This window comes from Castor canadensis, chromosome 6, assembly GCF_047511655.1.
Source record: "Castor canadensis chromosome 6, mCasCan1.hap1v2, whole genome shotgun sequence".
Classification (NCBI taxonomy): domain Eukaryota; kingdom Metazoa; phylum Chordata; class Mammalia; order Rodentia; family Castoridae; genus Castor; species Castor canadensis.
The window spans coordinates 40,948,804-40,967,564 of NC_133391.1; the positions used below are offsets into that span (position 1 = coordinate 40,948,804).

Below are 18,761 nucleotides of genomic sequence, written 5' to 3' on the forward strand. Positions count from 1 at the left end.
ATACCTGGGTTAAATCCCTCCTCTTGAGGTCACCAAAATATCCTAAAGTTCATGGGCCTGTCAGAAAATGACATTCTTTACTAAATGCAAGGCCAGGAACCCTGTAAGGGAATCACACAGACAAGATACACGACTACTTTTTTCCAAAGAGGACTTTATTTGCTCCTTAGCGTTGGGTCATATCTCTAGAATCCGTATTTCTAAATGTTTGCTAGATGTGTGACTTTAACTTTCCACCTCTCTGATCCTTAGTTTCCCCATATTCAGAATGGAATAAATACTTGCCCCATCTACCCTTCCCCTGACTCCTCTTAAGGATTATGGTGAGGAACAAAGGGGACTGTGACTACAAAAACTGCTATGGAAGTGTAGGTATATGGAGGTGGATTCTCCCTCCCACCCAATCCAGTTCTATTTAACCATCTCCTTGCTTCTTCTTTTTTTTTGGCGGTACCGGGGCTTGAACTTGGGGCCTCACATTTGGTAGGCAGGTGCATTACCACCTGAGCCACTCCACCAGCCCTTCTTCTTCTTCTTTTTTTTTTTTTTTTAAGCCACTACCTTTTCCTAATTCTGGGCATTCCTTAGGAGTCTGGGATAAGGAGGTTGTTCTAAACTGGTTGTTTTCAGTCCTCCAATCATTCTGCTAAGCAGAAATGATCTTTAAAAAAATTAAATATTACACAAAATTTCAATAAAGAAAAGCATAGAGCAGAATTATTCTGACTTAAGTGAGAGAGTAAGGCAGTCATATTACTGCCCACTCAGCTGTGTAACAATATATATGGTTCCTCTAAAGGAATGTAGGCATTCTACAGTTTTAAAACCACCATTTAAGTTAATACTAAACCCATACCTCCAGGATATGTAGAAATCTGTCTTCTGAGGGTGGGTGTGTGGCCTGCAAAATCCGCCATATGTGTTGTGTCTCATCCAGAGACACTTCGAGAAGGTCTCCAACCATCATGAGTTCTTCCAACTGGGCTTTAGCTCCAGGTGACAACTCCAACACTGGAGGTTCCAAACTTCGGGGAACTAAAGGGCTCTTCCGAGGTTGTTTTCTTGGGGTGCTAGAACCTTTCCCAAAAAAGTACCATAAAACAAAACAAAGTGAGAACTGTGGATAGATAAAATGTTTTCAAAGTGATTATTTAGGAGAACAATCTCCCTCTCCCTGCCTACTGACTTTAGGTATCTGCATTCATGATAATAGTATTAAAGTGAAAACGAAGAGGGTTTTTTGATTGTTTCTTGAAATGAGGTCCTGCTTTGTTGCTCGGGTAGACTATAACCCCTGTGCACAAGTGATCCTCCTTCTTTTAGCCTCCTAAGTAAACAGTACTACAGGTGGGCCCCACACATCCTTGCAAGTGAAAATGAAATTAAAATCAATTACAAGACAAAAGATCTAGAATTCCAAGGCAGACTCTAAAAACTTTGGTTTAGAGTTTGTTTCTTCATCCTGATTATTGCAAAATCTCTTAACCCATGTTTTCTCCATTTTATTGACTGATTAATTTTTTTGATGATAGTGGAGTTTGCATGCAGGGCCTCACGCTTGCTAGCAGGTGCTCTACCAATTCAGCCACACTCCCAGCCCTGTTCTCTCTGTTTTAGTCTACACGAAAACATTAAGCAGTAGCTGCCCTTAAGTAAATGGTTATCTGCCTAGTGAGCAGACAATATGATACTCTAAATCCTAAATTTTACTAAAGAGAAAAAACAATTTGCTCAACTATTGGTAATGATCAAATGAAGGTAAATGATTACCTACCAAGAATTTTATAAAAAACAAGGACTGGAGGTGTGGCTCAAGCAGTAGAGCACCTGTTTTCAAGCATGAAGCCCTGAGTTCAAACCCCAGTCCCACCAAAAACAAGTAAACAAACAAACCAAGAGATGTAACTATATGGCCTCTAATATTATTCTATTTAGGACTCTATAATCCTAAATTTTCAGGCTATCATCTAATGATAAAAAAAATGCAAATCCAAAATGGTTGTTAGCATTTCATAACCAAGCACTGTACTTGATTCAAGAGTGATTCATAACCTTGATTAATATAATGTTTTTCCTCTTGTTTCAGGTTTATCTTCTCCATGCTTCTAAACAGGGTTAATACCTTGAGAACAACTCTTAGAAGCAGAAGAATAAGCATGTTCTGCACAGAATGAAGGTGCTGTCCACATGTGAGTTACCACTTCCTCAGACTTGATGGGAATTTCTTCATCACAGAAAAGATTGGGTTCCAGACTACTAGAGGACTTCACACTGGCTGAATCCTGAAGAAGAAACAGAGGTAATTAGAATCAAAAGCACTTAACTTACCCTATGACAAGGATCTAAATGAAGGTTTCAAGTTAAAGGTTCTAAAGACATGACACTGAAATTAACTATATGACCCAGATACATTGAAATAAGGAAAGGGAGGATCGCAGTTTGAGGCCAGCTCAGGCAGAAAAAAGTTAGTGAGAGTCCCTCCACCCACACCCTGTCCCTCGCAATCTCAACAACAAATGAACCAGGCATGGTGATGAACTCTTAAAATCCCTGCTACTCAGGAGCCATAAGTAAAAGAACCTGAGGCTGACCCAAGCAAAAAGTGGAAGACCCTATTTAAAAACTAACTAGAGTAAAAAAGGTGTTGGGGTCATGACTTAGGTCATAGACTGTTTGCTCGAAGCCCTGAGTTCAAACCCCTGTCCAACCAAAAAAAAAAAGAAATACAAAAATGGACTTGAGAGGGGAAGAAAAGTTTAGATGTGATGTCTTAAAACAAAGCCACTTAATTCTCTCAAAAGATTTTCAAACCTATAATCTTACCAATTGTTCTCACAATGCAATGAAGAGCCTAGCTGACAATATACAAATTATACAACTGACAGTTCTAATCAGATCAGATGATTCCCCACGGAATTCATTTCCACAAACTCATTTGTTTAAGTCTGAGTACAATCAAATGGAAATCATACCAGGTATTTCAATAGAGAATTTAATATGAGAAACCAGTCAAATGTGAATTAAAGAACTGAAAAAGCAAAATAGAAATACTGAGAAAACACCTAGATAGTAATTACAGGAAGGAGTTCCCATTCCCTAGGGCTGGTGGGGTTATCAGAACCTAAAAGCTTACAGAAGGGGCGTGTGGAGTTGGAATCCAGACCTCTGAGGAGGAACTACTGGCCAATTAGTTGTGTCTTCTCTGATGGAACATGATGTGGAAGTGGGAAGGGGTAGAAATTTCAGTCAGTTGCCTATGCCAGGTTCACAACAACAAACGTAATTTGGATGCAAAAACAGGAACAGGGAATAAGTAGGGCAAAGACCAAGTCCCTCCTCACCATTCAGGCCTTTTAATTTTTTTCTAATGTCCTACTGGTAGGACAGGCATTTGGCAAAGGACAAATGTACAGAGCAGGAGTTGGCAAACTACTATCTGTGGGCCAAACCCAGTAGGCAGCATGTTTTTGTATGGATTGCAAGCTAAGGATAGTTTGTACATTTGTAAAGAGTTGTGTAAAAAAATAAAAGTAGGGAATTCCAAGATGGCGGCTAGAGGTAGGAAGCAGAAAGCGACCCTCCTATAGTGAAATCTTGGAGAGACGCTGGAGACACACTTTGCAGGCATAATCACCGAGAAAAGGCATAACTTTGACTCCTCCACACCTCCAGCCGGTGCAGAGAATCTCCACTTCACGTTAAACGGAGAAACCAGGAGGCCCCCGGGCCGCCAGTGGCCGGCGCCCATACGGCTTGGGAAGACGCGGACCAGGTGAGCTTCGCGGTACCGCGGTTCCCCCACAGACAAGCCTGGGCCAGAGCAGCATAGCCCCCTGGACAGACTGACCTCCACCCGGGAAAAAAAGAGAAACTGAGTACTAAGCAATAAGAACAGTTAAGACACGCAGGAAAGAGGGCGGGGCGCCCTGAGCGCTGAAGATTGGGGGAAGGGAATCCTTCCCGGGACTGTAAATAAACAAGCTGGGCGGGCCGGAGAGGCTCTGGCAGGAGCGGGGCGCGCCAGCAACCAGGAGCGGGGACGCTTGTGAGAGGAGGGAAGACCCACTTCCCACGTGAACTGTAAATAAACACGCAGGCCTGACAACGAGGGGCAGTGTCGCCTTTCCCAGTGCTTGGAAAGGGGAAAGCCTGTAGCAGAGGCCCCCCTCCCCCGCACAGGAGAACTCTGAGCAAACAAAGCCTGCGGGGCCAGGTGAGTGCTAAGCTCACCCCAGAGATCTGCATAAATAACGCTGCCAGCTACAGGCTGAGAGCAGCAGGCAGGCAGCCACAGTTGCAGATACCACTCTCAGAACTGCCTCCAGACGCTTTTTTTTTCTTTTTCTCCCTACCTTTGATGAGAGAACAACCGAATTACACCTGCAAGCCGAAAAACTTACTGAAACTATTGCATTTGAACTGGGGACACTTGGTGGGGCTTTTTTTTTTCTTCTGTGTGTGTGTGAGTGTAGTTTTGTTCTACTTTATGCATCCCCTTTGATGAGACAACTACAGAACAACATCTGAGGCACCAACTCCAGGACTGGAGATTGAGACGGACATCCAAATTATTAAGACTGAAATTGCATTGCATATAAACTTGGAAGTTTTTTGGTTTTTTGGGTTTTTTTGTTTTTTTTAATTTTCTATTTTCCATTTTATTTTAATTCATTTTTATAAATAGATATTACTTTCATATACTTATTTTTTATTTTTTTTATCTTTGATTTTCAATCCTCTGTCACTCTATTGTCTGTTCAGCTTACTGTCGATTAGCACACTAACACTCCCTGTTTATACCTTTGAAACTCTCTTGTCTGATACCTTGTTCTGCTTTCTCCCTCTTGTCTGTATATTTGTTTTCCCCTTTTCTTTAACTTCTTGCTTTCCATCTCAGCTCACTCTTCCATTCTCAATATTACCATTGTTATTATTACAAGCTAGAAAATACTTAATTACACACAGTACAGGGACAGTAACAACACCAAGGACAATGACAGGAAGACAGAAAAAACAAGGAAACCAGTTTCCCCACAGCAAAAAATTAGTACAGGAACCAGAGGGGAATGAAGAGAACAGAAACTCAGAGCCAGACTCCAACAAAATGAAGATAAACTATACCAAAGGACCCAATGAAGCCTACAAGAATAATTTAAAAGAAGACATACTACAAGTACTCAATGAGAATTTTATAGAGATGATACTGGATAGGGTCAACCAAAATGTACAGCAGACACTCAAGAAATTCCAAGACAATAAAAATAGAGAATTTGAAAAAGCAAAAGAAGAAATAAAGGAAACCATAGAAGCACTGTATAAACACCAAAGTGAAAGAGAGAACACAATGAATAAATGGATAAATGAACTCAGGACAAAAATAGACAACAATAAAGAAGAAAACAGCCAGGATATGGAAAACCTCAGAAAAAAGAACGAAACAGAACTGCAAAACAAAACGGAAGGCCAATCCAGCAGAATAGAACAAACAGAAGACAGAATCTCAGAACTTGAAGATGAAATGGTAATTAAAGGAAAAACTGAAGAACTACTAATTAAACAACTCAAGACCTGTGAAAAGAAAATGCAAGAACTCACCGACTCCATCAAAAGACCAAACTTGAGAATCATGGGCATCGAAGAAGGAGAAGAGGTGCAAGCGAAGGGAATGCGTAATATATTCAACAAAATAATAACGGAAAATTTCCCAAATCTAGAGAAAGATATTCCCATACAAATGCAAGAGGCCTCCAGGACACCAAACAGACCAGATCAAAATAGAACTACTCCACGACATATCATCATTAAAACAACAAGTTCAGAAACTAGGGAAAGAATATTGAAGGCTGCAAGAGAGAAAAAACAAGTAACATACAAAGGTAAACCCATCAAAATCACAGCAGACTTCTCAACAGAAACATTAAAAGCAAGAAGAGCGTGGGGTGAGATCTTCCGGGCACTGAATGAAAATAACTTCAACCCCAGGATACTCTACCCAGCAAAGCTATCATTCAAAATAGATGGAGCAATAAAAGTCTTCCATGATAAGCAGAAACTAAAACAATATGTGACCACAAAGCCACCATTACAAAAGATTCTGCAAGGGATCCTGCACACAGAAAGTGACACCCAACTTAACCATGAAAAGGCAGGCAGCACCAAACCACAGGATAAGAAAAAGCAAGACAGTAGAGAGTAACATCAAGTTAGGTACACACAATCAAACCTTCAAACAACTAAGATAACTAAATGGCAGGAATCACCACATACCTATCAGTACTAACACTTAATGTTAATGGACTTAATTCACCCATCAAAAGACACCGTTTGACAAAATGGATTAAAAAAGAAGATCCAACAATTTGTTGCTTACAGGAGACTCATCTCACCGACAGAAATAAGCATATGCTTAGGATGAAAGGCTGGAAGAAGATTTACCAAGCCAATGGCCCCCGAAAACAAGCAGGAGTAGCAATACTTATCTCTGACAAAGTAGACTTCAAACCTACATTGATCAAACGAGATAAAGAAGGACACTCCATACTAATAAAAGGGGAAATAGACCAAAAGGAAATAATAATCATCAATCTGTACGCACCCAATGTCAACGCACCCAATTTCATCAAACATACCCTGAAAGACCTAAAAGCATATATAAACGCCAACACAGTGGTTGTGGGAGACTTTAACACTCCATTAGCATCAATAGATAGGTCATCCAAACAAAAACTCAATAAAGAAATCCAAGATCTAAAATATGCAATAGATCAAGTGGACCTAGTAGATGTCTACAGAACATTTCATCCAACCTCTACACAATATACATTCTTCTCAGCAGCCCATGGAACCTTCTCCAAAATAGATCATATCCTAGGGCACAAAGCAAGCCTCAGCAAATATAAGAAAATAGAAATAATACCATGCATACTATCTGACCACAATGCAGTAAAAGTAGAACTCAACAACAAAAGTAAAGACAAAAAACAAGCAAACAGCTGGAAACTAAATAACTCATTACTTAATGAAGAATGGATCATCGATGCAATAAAAGAGGAAATTAAAAAGTTCCTAGAAGTCAATGAAAATGAAAACACAACCTACCAGAACCTATGGGACACAGCTAAGGCAGTCTTGAGAGGAAAGTTTATAGCCATGAGTGCATATATTAAAAAGATTGAAAGATCCCAAATCAATGACCTAATGATACATCTCAAACTCCTAGAAAAACAAGAACAAGCAAATCCCAAAACAAATAGAAGGAGAGAAATAATAAAAATAAGAGCTGAAATCAACGAAATAGAAACCAAAAAAACCATACAAAGAATTAATGAAACAAAAAGTTGGTTCTTTGAAAAAATAAACAAGATCGATAGACCCCTGGCAAACCTGACTAAAATGAGGAGAGAAAAAAACCCAAATTAGTAGAATCAGGAATGCAAAAGGGGAGATAACAACAAACACCATGGAAGTTCAGGAAATCATCAGAGACTACTTTGAGAACCTATATTCAAATAAATTTGAAAATCTAAAAGAAATGGACAGATTTCTAGATACATATGATCATCCAAAACTGAACCAAGAGGAAATTAATCACCTGAATAGACCTATAACACAAAATGAAATTGAAGCAGCAATCAAGAGACTCCCCAAAAAGAAAAGTCCAGGACCTGATGGATTCTCTGCTGAATTCTATCAGACCTTTAAAGAAGAACTGATACCAACCCTCTTTAAACTGTTCCATGAAATAGAAAGGGAAGGAAAACTGCCAAACACATTTTATGAAGCCACTATTATACTTATCCCAAAACCAGGCAAAGACACCTCCAAAAAGGAGAACTATAGGCCAATCTCCTTAATGAACATTGATGCAAAAATCCTCAACAAAATAATGGCAAATCGAATTCAGCAACACATCAAAAAGATTATTCACCACGACCAGGTAGGCTTCATCCCAGGGATGCAGGGGTGGTTCAACATACGAAAATCAATAAACGTAATAAACCACATTAACAGAAGCAAAGACAAAAACCACTTGATCATCTCAATAGATGCAGAAAAAGCCTTTGATAAGATCCAACATCATTTCATGATAAAAGCTCTAAGAAAACTAGGAATAGAAGGAAAGTTCCTCAACATTATAAAAGCTATATATGACAAACCTACAGCCAGCATTATACTTAACGGAGAAAAATTAAAACCATTCCCTCTAAAATCAGGAACCAGACAAGGATGCCCACTATCTCCACTCCTATTCAACATAGTACTGGAATTCCTAGCCAGAGCAATTAGGCAAGAAGAAGGAATAAAAGGAATACAAATAGGTAAAGAAACTGTCAAAATATCCCTATTTGCAGACGACATGATCCTATACCTTAAAGACCCAAAAAACTCTACTCAGAAGCTTCTAGACATCATCAATAGCTATAGCAAGGTAGCAGGATATAAAATCAACATAGAAAAATCATTAGCATTTCTATACACTAACAATGAGCAAACGGAAAAAGAATGTATGAAAACAATTCCATTTACAATAGCCTCAAAAAAAATCAAATACCTAGGTGTAAACCTAACAAAAGATGTGAAAGACCTCTACAAGGAAAACTATACACTTCTGAAGAAAGAGATTGAGGAAGACTATAGAAATTGGAGAGATCTCCCATGCTCATGGATTGGTAGAATCAACATAGTAAAAATGTCTATACTCCCAAAAGTAATCTACATGTTTAATGCAATTCCCATCAAAATTCCAATGACATTCATCAAAGAGATTGAAAAATCTACTGTTAAATTTATATGGAAACACAAGAGGCCACGAATAGCCAAGGCAATACTCAGTCAAAAGAACAATGCAGGAGGTATCACAATACCTGACTTCAAACTATATTACAAAGCAATAATAATAAAAACAGCATGGTACTGGCACAAAAACAGACATGAAGACCAGTGGAACAGAATAGAGGATCCAGATATGAAGCCACACAACTATAAGCAACTTATCTTTGACAAAGGAGCTAAAAATATACGATGGAGAAATAGCAGCCTCTTCAACAAAAACTGCTGGGAAAACTGGTTAGCAGTCTGCAAAAAACTGAAACTAGATCCATGTATATCACCCTATACCAAGATTAACTCAAAATGGATCAAGGATCTTAATATCAGACCCCAAACTCTTAAGTTGATACAAGAAAGAGTAGGAAATACTCTGGAGTTAGTAGGTATAGGTAAGAACTTTCTCAATGAAACCCCAGCAGCACAGCAACTAAGAGATAGCATAGATAAATGGGACCTCATAAAACTAAAAAGCTTCTGTTCATCAAAAGAAATGGTCTCTAAACTGAAGAGAACACCCACAGAGTGGGAGAAAATATTTGCCAACTATACATCAGACAAAGGACTGATAACCAGAATATACAGGGAACTTAAAAAACTAAATTCTCCCAAAACTAATGAACCAATAAAGAAATGGGCACGTGAACTAAACAGAACTTTCTCAAAAGAAGAAATTCAAATGGCCAGAAAACACATGAAAAAATGCTCACCATCTCTAGCAATAAAGGAAATGCAAATTAAAACCACACTAAGATTCCACCTCACCCCTGTTAGAATAGCCATCATCAGCAACACCACCAACAACAGGTGTTGGCGAGGATGCGGGGAAAAAGGAACCCTCTTACACTGTTGGTGGGAATGTAGACTAGTACAACCACTCTGGAAAAAAATTTGGAGGCTACTTAAAAAGCTGGACATCGATCTACCATTTGATCCAGCAATACCACTCTTGGGGATATACCCAAAAGACTGTTACTCCAGAGGCACCTGCACATCCATGTTTATTGCGGCACTATTCACAATAGCCAAGTTATGGAAACAGCCAAGATGCCCCAGCACTGACGAATGGATTAAGAAAATGTGGTATCTATACACAATGGAATTTTATGCAGCCATGAAGAAGAACGAAATGTTATCATTCGCTGGTAAATGGATGGAATTGGAGAACATCATTCTGAGTGAGGTTAGCCTGGCTCAAAAGACCAAAAATCGTATGTTCTCCCTCATATGTGGACATTAGATCAAGGGCAAACACAACAAGGGGATTGGACTATGAGCACATGATAAAAGCGAGAGCACACAAGGGAGGGGTGAGGATAGGTAAGACACCTAAAAAACTAGCTAGCATTTGTTGCCCTTAATGCAGAGAAACTAAAGCAGATACCTTAAAGCAACTGAGGCCAATAGGAAAAGGGGACCAGGAACTAGAGAAAAGGTTAGATTAAAAAGAATTAACCTAGAAGGTAACACCCACGCACAGGAAATCAATGTGAGTCAATGCCCTGTATAGCTATCCTTATCTCAACCAGCAAAACCCCTTGTTCCTTCCTATTATTGCTTATACTCTCTCTACAACAAAATTAGAGATAAGGGCAAAATAGTTTCTGCTGGGTATTGAGGGGGGGAGCGGGAGGGGGGGGAGTGGGTGGTAAGGGAGGGGGTGGGGGCAGGGGGGAGAAATAAACCAAGCCTTGTATGCACATATGAATAATTAAAAAAAAAAAAAAGAAAAAGAAAAGTAAAAAGATGCCTGGCACCAGTGGCTTACATCTGTAATCTTAGCTACCCTGGAGGCTGAGGTTGGGAGGATCGCAACTCAGGACCAGCCTGAGCAAATAGTTCCATCTCCAAAATAACCAGAGCAAAACAGACTGGAGGTGTGGCTCAAGAGGTAAAGAGCTTGCTTAGCAAGCTCTGAGTTCAAAGCGAGGACCTGAGTTCAAAGCCCAGTCCTGCAAAAACAAAACAAAAAGACAGACAAAAAGAAGAAAATTAGCAGTACAAACTTTAAGATAATTACTAACTAGGCCTTTACAGAACGTTTAGCAGCCCCTCCTGAGGTTTCCCCCTCCAGCATCACAAAGCAGAATATATCTGCAAGAAAATATCACCTGCTGAGAATTTCAGAATAACAGTTCAGTCTTATTCAAGAATTTTTAATCCAAAGGTGGGAGCCAGAGGCTCTCACCTATCATCCTAGTACATGGGAGGCTGAGAGCAGGATGATGAAGGTTTGAAGCCAGTCTAGGCAAATAGTTTGCATGACCCTATCTCTGAAATACCTTGACCAAAATGGACTGGAGGTGTGGCTCAAGAGACAGAATGCCTGCTTTGCAAGAAGCCCTGAGTCAAACCCTAGTTCCACAAATTAAATCTAAAACAGAATTTCAAGTCCTAAAAGGACAGAAGAGCTTCAGGTACCAGGTGATTTTTCTCATTGGCTGCAACTGTCTCCTCCACTGATACTGTTTTAACTTACACAGGAAATTTTCTGTTAAATTTTGAAAATGAGAAAGACAGTGACCTGAAGATAATGATGGGAATTAATAAAAGGTAAAAGGAAATTTTTTAAAAAATTACTTTCTTAGTGTGAAGTATAAAATGTGAGAATTTACAATTTGCATTAAGTATAAAGAATTAAATGCCCTAAATTAAGGCAGAGATTAAAACATTTAAAAAGATATGAAAAGTAAGAAGTGCCCCCCCCCAATCTTTAACAGATATATTTTAAATATAAAGACAGGCAGAATGAAAGTAAGAGAACTGAAAAACGGTGAACTTTAAAAACTTTCCCAAAGAGAAATACTATCTGGAATCTGAAAAAGTCACTTACAGAAGTATAAAATAGAATTGCAATTACCTGCGGCTGGAGGGAGACAATGAGAAGGAACACAGAGACGATGCTCAAAGGGTGCAAAGTTTCGATTAGACATGATTATGTGCTAGAGATATATTGTGAAACATAGCAACTATATTTAATAAGGCATTATGTACTTAAGTCCTAAGAAATTCTAAATGTTCTCACCACAAAACAAGTATGTGAGATGAATGATATATTAATTCACTTGATTTAATCATTCTTATATATACACACACATATCCATATACATTATATATCATGTTGTAACCCATAAACACAATTAGCATTTCTCAAATTTTAAAAAATTACTCTCCCTATGACGAAAAAAAATAACTGTTTGGTTCCACTAACGGCAAATCTGCAGGAAGGCAGAATGGCTTCTCACTTAGAAATATGTCTTACATACAGATCCCCCACCGTAGTCTTATCTAATGTTAAGAACAAACCTCTCAGACAAAATCCACTCTATTTCCACCAAAGTTCAACCTACCCAAGTATCAATCAGTACGCAGGAGAAAATGTGAAAGAATCCCAGTGCTCAGTGCCCCTCTCTAAAATAAGCAGTTATCAGGAGACATAAAAAGGAGCATCCTGGGAGATAATATACTTCTTTCTGATGCAATTATACACATATATGCATTTGTAAAATATAAACCATAATATGGATGGAGAGTTTCAGTAAAGGTAAATAACATGCCTCAAAAGGAAATAGTCAAATGGAATATGTGAAAGATTATCCCAGATATATTTCCAAAAGATCCATGACAGATTCCACTTCATTAAATATATGTATTTTCTTTAGTAATGATTCTCTTTATGGTGCTCAGAATATTTTAGTGATCACAAGATATTACATGCAAAATGAAGTAAACAATACAAAGTACAAACCATCTGTTTTAACATTTGAGTGTTACAGTAACTAAGACCATGTGACTGACCTTATTTTATAATTACCTATGCTTTTTCCTAAACCTATGGAGGGTTTTCTCAAGCAAAAAAAAAAAAAAAAAATTAAATTCAAAGTATTTTAAGTATGAATTCATGGTTACAACAGGGGACATCGTGAAAAAGGAAAGATCAGCAAGTCAATGCAAATAAACTTGGGGAAAAAAAATTTCCATTAGGCAGTGAAAGAAGTCACACATGCCTGTAATCCTAGTTACCCAGGAAGATGAGGCAGTAGGATCACTTGAGCCCAGGAGTTCAAGGTCACCATTCGTAACACAGCAAGACCCCCACCTATATATAAATAATTAATAAATAAATAAATACAGTAAGTGCTTCCTTTGTAGGAAAATGCATGAGTATTTCCTTTTTTTCCACTCAAAAATGCCAATATCTATACCCAAAAGACTGTGACACAGGTTACTCCAGAGGCACCTGCACACCCACGTTTATTGCAGCACTATTCATAATAGCCAAGTTATGGAAACAGCCAAGATAACCCACTACTGACAAATGGATCAAGAAAATGTGGTATCTATACACAATGGAATTTTATGCAGCCATGAAGAAGAACGAAATGTTATCATTCGCTGGTAAATGGATGGAACTGGAGAACATCATTCTGAGTGCGGTTAGCCTGGCCCAAAAGACCAAAAATCTTATGTTCTCCCTCATGTGTGGACATTAGATCAAGGGCAAACACAACAAGGGGACTGGACTATGAGCACATGATAAAAGCAAGAGCACACAAGGGAGGTGTGAGGATAGGTAAGACACCTAAAAAAATTAGCTAGCATTTGTTGCCCTCAACGCAGAGAAACTAAAGCAGATACCTTAAAAGCAACTGAGGCCAACAGAAGGGGACCAGGAACTAGAGAAAAGGTTAGATCAAAAAGAATTAAGCTAGAAGGTAACACACACGCACAGGAAATTAATGTGAGTCAACTCCCTGTATAGCTATCCTTATCTCAACCAGCAAAAACCCTTGTTCCTTCCTATTATTGCTTATACTCTCTCTTCAACAAAATTAGAGATAAGGGCAAAATAGTTTCTGCCGGGTATTGAGGGGATGGGTGGGAGAGGGACGGGGTGGAGTGGGTGGTAAGGGAGGGGGTGGGGGCAGGGGGGAAGAAATGATCCAAGCATTATATGCACATATGAATAATAAAAAAATTTTTTTAAATGCCAGTATCTAAGGGCTGTGTGGCTCAAGTGGTAGAGCGCCTGCTTAGCAAGTGTGAGGTCCTGAGTTCAAACTCCAGTACCACCAAAAAAACAAAACTGACATAAATTTGCCACTGTTCTTCCCCTCCTCTAAGTTGCAAATACATTGCTAACACTATAAAATCCATCATTTTGTTTTTTACTCTGCCAGTGTATGCTTCAAAAGAAGAGCCTAGCAGCTAAGAATCTGCATATAAATTCTGCAAAGGAGAACCCCACACAACCATACGAATGACGCTGATCTATACAACATCTGTGACGTTTCATCAGCAGAGATTATCAATCTGCTTCCAAGCAACTACACCATCCTTAGCAGTTCTAGAGCAATGGTTGAGAAGTAGCAAACAGGTGACTCAAGTATTCACTTAAAAAGCTAACTTATTCTTGGAACAGGCTGTATTCCCTTTCTGCTGCTCCCAGTCATCCTACACAAGACTATTAAAAAGAAATGTCCCTAATTTCTGGACAAAAAGGTGCATTGAAGCTTATTGAGCAGGTTAATTTAAGTTTTGACTTCTCTGAAGTCTTTAATCTGTGTAACTGAAAATTCCCTCAATAAAACATTCCCTAGTTGGATCATGACTGTAATCCTAGTTACTTGAGAGGCAGAGATCAGAATTGTGGATTCAGGCCAGCCTGGGTTAAAAAAGAAAAAAGAGAGACCTTATTTCAAAAATAGCCAATACAAAAAAGGGCTAGCAGAGTGGCTCAAGTGGAAGAGTACCTGCCTAGCAAGTGTAAGACCCTGAGTTTAAACCTCCGTACCAGCAAAAATAAATACCAACATGAGCAATGAAAATGTTCAGGAAATTAAAGGTATAATTGTTCCAGTCCCTTTAAGTCATAAGGAATTATAAGAGTAAGGAAATAAATACAAAAAATCTTAATTTTAATTCTTTTCTTAAAAAAAAATGTTCCTTTAGCACCCTTATTTTCCCCTGCTCCTTTAAAGTTTTGGAAAAATGCTATCACCATAAACTCAGGACAGAAGGCTAGCTTTCTGTTCCACACTCAGACCTCAAACATTAGCATTCATTAGCTTTTTAAAAGAACTCTCCAAATAGATATGAACCCACACAGCCTGTGCATGTAAATTACCTTCATGTCGTAGCCATATGTCTCCCGAATGTCTTCATCAGAATCCGTTTCTTCATCGTCATAGTCCACTGTTTGTCGAGGAGAAGATGATACACTGCTCACCACCCGGTTAAAAGCAGACTGCTGAAAACTAGGTAAGTGCCCCTAAACAAAGAATTCCAAGATGAAAGAGAGATTTACTGAATAAACATAGGCAATTGATATGTGCTTAGGATCAACAAAACGTAATAAACTTGCAAAGCAGTAACAAAAGTTCTTCAACAGTTAGCAGAAACCAAATTATTTGATTACGATCTCAAGATCTGCCTGAATAGTTTTTCCAGGTAATATATCACTGACTTTGATATGTACCGAAAGAAAATGCTATGGGTCTATGCAGAAGATGCCATGAATCATATAACTGCTGGCAAATTTACTAGTGTTTTCCTTGTCAACTGGTTAGGTAGATAAGTTTGTCATACACTGACAAACACTATCACATGAAACTTGCCTGTAAGTCTGGATTGGCAGCTGCTTTTTGGAGTTCTGCACTGATGATCTTTTCGGTTTTTTCTCGAGCTGCCTGTTCCACCATACGCTGACTTAACACAGACAGTTTGGCTAGAGCAGAAGACAGCTCATCTGTGGCTAGGGCTTGCCGTGCTCTATCTTGCCAACTCATAGCACGTTCTGTCAAACACTGTAGGGCCTCTCCTTCAGGCAACCTTACAGGCAACTTCTGAAGAGATACCAAGAGTGACAAAATAGTCTCTAGCCTGGGCCTTCGAGACCGCATACAAAGGGGACAAAGGAATTTTACTTCTTTAGCCTGCCAGCTGGACCCTTTTTTCTGAGAACTTGATTTAGGAAGAGGAACACAGCTGTTATGGAACCAGTCTTTGCAGAGCTCACACTGTAGCATAAACCCACTGGCTGTCTTGCGGCAAATGCAAAACTTTACTTCTTCTATGCGGTCTACCATTGTCATCTTGGCTAGGTTGGCTGCTCTGAGGGAGTGCATGGCTTCAATTTCTTTTTGCTCTCGTTCTTTGAAAACTGCCACCTGTAAACGACAAACACTAAATTGAAAGGTGTCGCTGGAATTTACTCTAAAACACTCAATGCTCAGCAGTGAGGGATCTTTCTCCAAGTTGTGGCCTCATGATAAAAAAGCACTGTAGTAAACAATTTCCTAAATGTGGCACTCTGGCAATTTCCACACAAACAGTCCTCACGTGTAAAATGGAAAATGTGCTAACATACTTGGCAATTTACATCAGTAGCACACTTCGTTTGAACTCTTTGATGGGGCACAGCAGAACAAGGGTATGTCTTAAAATCAAGGAATTTGGGTACCAAGTCTGGCTGTTGTACTTAGAGACTGACGATCTATGGCACAACTCTTCTGAATCTTTTTTTTTTTGAAAAAGGCAGCTACATCATCAACTTCATCTCATTGTTTTTAAAGATTAAATAAAGTAACACATCTAAGTGTCTAACTTGGTGCCCAGCACAAGGAAATGCTCAATAAGCATTCCCATGCCCTTGTTAATTAAGGGCAAATTGTATACAAATATATTTTTAACTCTCTCTAGAAGGCCTCTCCTTTTCATTTGGAAGTAGAACAACAAAACCTGATGACAACTACAACAGTGTTTTATGAAACTTATTTCAAGTAAATAAGACCAAATGAAATTTAATTATCATGACTGCTGTCTCTGTACTTTCTTTTTAAATTACGGGTAGCTCTGGAACAATTTTGAAATCATTTTCAGTTCTCCTTTTCTGGCAAGATTGACTTATTAGGCAGACTCTCTAATGAGAGACCATTTTCACTGGCCTCAAATCCGGATCACTCCCTTAGAGATAAGGACAGAATACTTTCTGCTGGGTAGCGAGGGGTGGGGGGGGTAAGGGAGGGAGGTAAGTGAGGGGGCGGGGGAAGGGGGGAGAAATGATCCAAACAGTGTATGCACATATGAATAAAATAAAAATTAAAAAAAAAAACAGATTATTCCATACTATTATGTATCATCCAAACTAATTTTTATTTTTGCTCTACTTCTCAGTCTCCTAATAATCTTAACACACTCATCCTACACTCAAAACAAAACAAAACAAAAAAAACCCCTTAATTCTAATTGCTACAAATAGTTTATTGAGTACTCACTGTCAAAGGCAACTAAGAGAAGGGAGCTATTTTAAAAAGTACTGGCACCAGTAAGCTGGTATAACTGCTTTGGAAAGTGCAAGAATATTAAGTCACAAAATACTATTCAATTCTAACCTAAAGTCAAGAATAGAAAAAAGATTTAAAAAAAAAAGAAGAAAAAGTTCACTTTATTACCTACAAGAGAGACTTTAGTAACAGGCATAAATGTTCAACATTAAAAAACTATTCAGCAGACTGGGATGAAGCTCAGTAGGACAGTACTTGCCTAGAATGTGAGAAGTCTAAGTTTGATCCCCAGCATGGCAACAACAAAAAGAAAAAAAAAAAAGAAAAGGAAACTCAGCAAATTATGATCAACTTTGATGGAATATTGCACAACTATTAAAATAATAAAGAACAGATGTGGAAAAGACATACAAGAGCTAAGAAAATATACCCTAAGGTAAAATATATGTAAGTAAAAACAGTGAAAAGCATATGAACAGCAAACCTGCTAACATATTCATAGTGTTCTGCATTCATGAAGCAAACTCAAGGTACATTACAGTTTCTTACCACCATGGCTGTATCTCTTGTTTCCTCTAGTCCTTCCTCCAGATCACTCAAGGGCTCAAGGTCTAGATCCTTCTCTTTTTCTTTTTCTATTAGTTCTTTTACTTTTTTCCTCCTGTTTTTACCACTTCCATATATACCAATATCAGTCCGGGGACTTAGCACCTAAAAAACAAATACAAAAACAAAAATATGAACTATGGTTTTAAAAACCAATCTTTAAAGTGAAAATAATAAAAGGAACCATTTATGGACCACTCACTATATCCCAGGTACCTTAAAGACTTTATGTGCATTATCTAATTTAATCTTCACAACAACCCTATGTAGCAGGTATCATTTTCCATATTTTACAAACAAGGGAAACAGACTCAAAAAGGGAACAACTTACCTAAGGACATAGGGCTAGTAATTAAGGAGCTAATCCTCAAAGCCTATCCTCTCAAGTACTATGTTCACATGCTCAACATAAAAAGGACAAGGAATATTTAAATTTGTGCTTCAGAAAAATAAGGTCTTCCAGTGACAGAGTCCATTAACAAAAGAGGTAAGGTCCAGGTTGATTGCTTTTTCTGGACCCAGAACAAGATAAACAGAAAGAGTTTGTCTAAGGCTCCAGATTTCAGGTCAATATTTGATACCACCTAATAGGAACCACTTGTAACGATGACCATATAAAACAGAAAACAACCCTCACCAATCCTACTTACTACTATCTACTTAGACATACTAATTAATCAAATACTGATGGGAGTTCTGAAGTTCATATACTTAAACCAATCTTTTTACCTGTAACAATGTATGACTGGAATTCTTCTTCAGAAAGGTTCGTCCGGTCCGTTCTCTCCAGGCTCGTGCTGCTGCTACCTGTGATTCCACTTGAGGCAGTGCATCAAGACGCACAGGGATAGGACGCCCTTTAGCAGATAAGCTTTCAAGCTGCTCCAAATAAGCATAGTTGCTGCCACTCTGAAAAACAAAAGTAGATTCCCACACAATTTGAGTTCTACTACGAAGCCTGGCAATATACTGTTGGAAGAACTTAGAAAAACCTTAGTGTTAACTCCCCCCCACCTCCACTACTGAGGATAGAACCCAAGGCCT

At 38.6% G+C, this 18,761-nt stretch overlaps 1 protein-coding gene across 3 annotated transcripts in view; it reads right to left on the minus strand.

Moving 5' to 3' along the window:
• Window positions 1-18,761, minus strand: part of Kdm5a (lysine demethylase 5A) — an 89,574-nt gene that overhangs the window by 20,805 nt on the left and 50,008 nt on the right. For 2 of the 3 annotated variants that reach the window (XM_074076324.1, XM_074076325.1), the window contains exons 21-26: window positions 18,447-18,626; window positions 17,661-17,822; window positions 15,444-15,995; window positions 14,954-15,097; window positions 2,123-2,282; window positions 857-1,077 (exon numbers count right to left, since the gene is read on the minus strand). In XM_074076324.1, the coding sequence (XP_073932425.1) occupies window positions 857-1,077; window positions 2,123-2,282; window positions 14,954-15,097; window positions 15,444-15,995; window positions 17,661-17,822; window positions 18,447-18,626 (1,419 nt within the window). Of the gene's footprint in view, window positions 1-4; window positions 102-856; window positions 1,078-2,122; window positions 2,283-14,953; window positions 15,098-15,443; window positions 15,996-17,660; window positions 17,823-18,446; window positions 18,627-18,761 lie in introns of all 3 variants that reach the window. The other variant, XR_012448917.1, reaches the window with a different exon arrangement.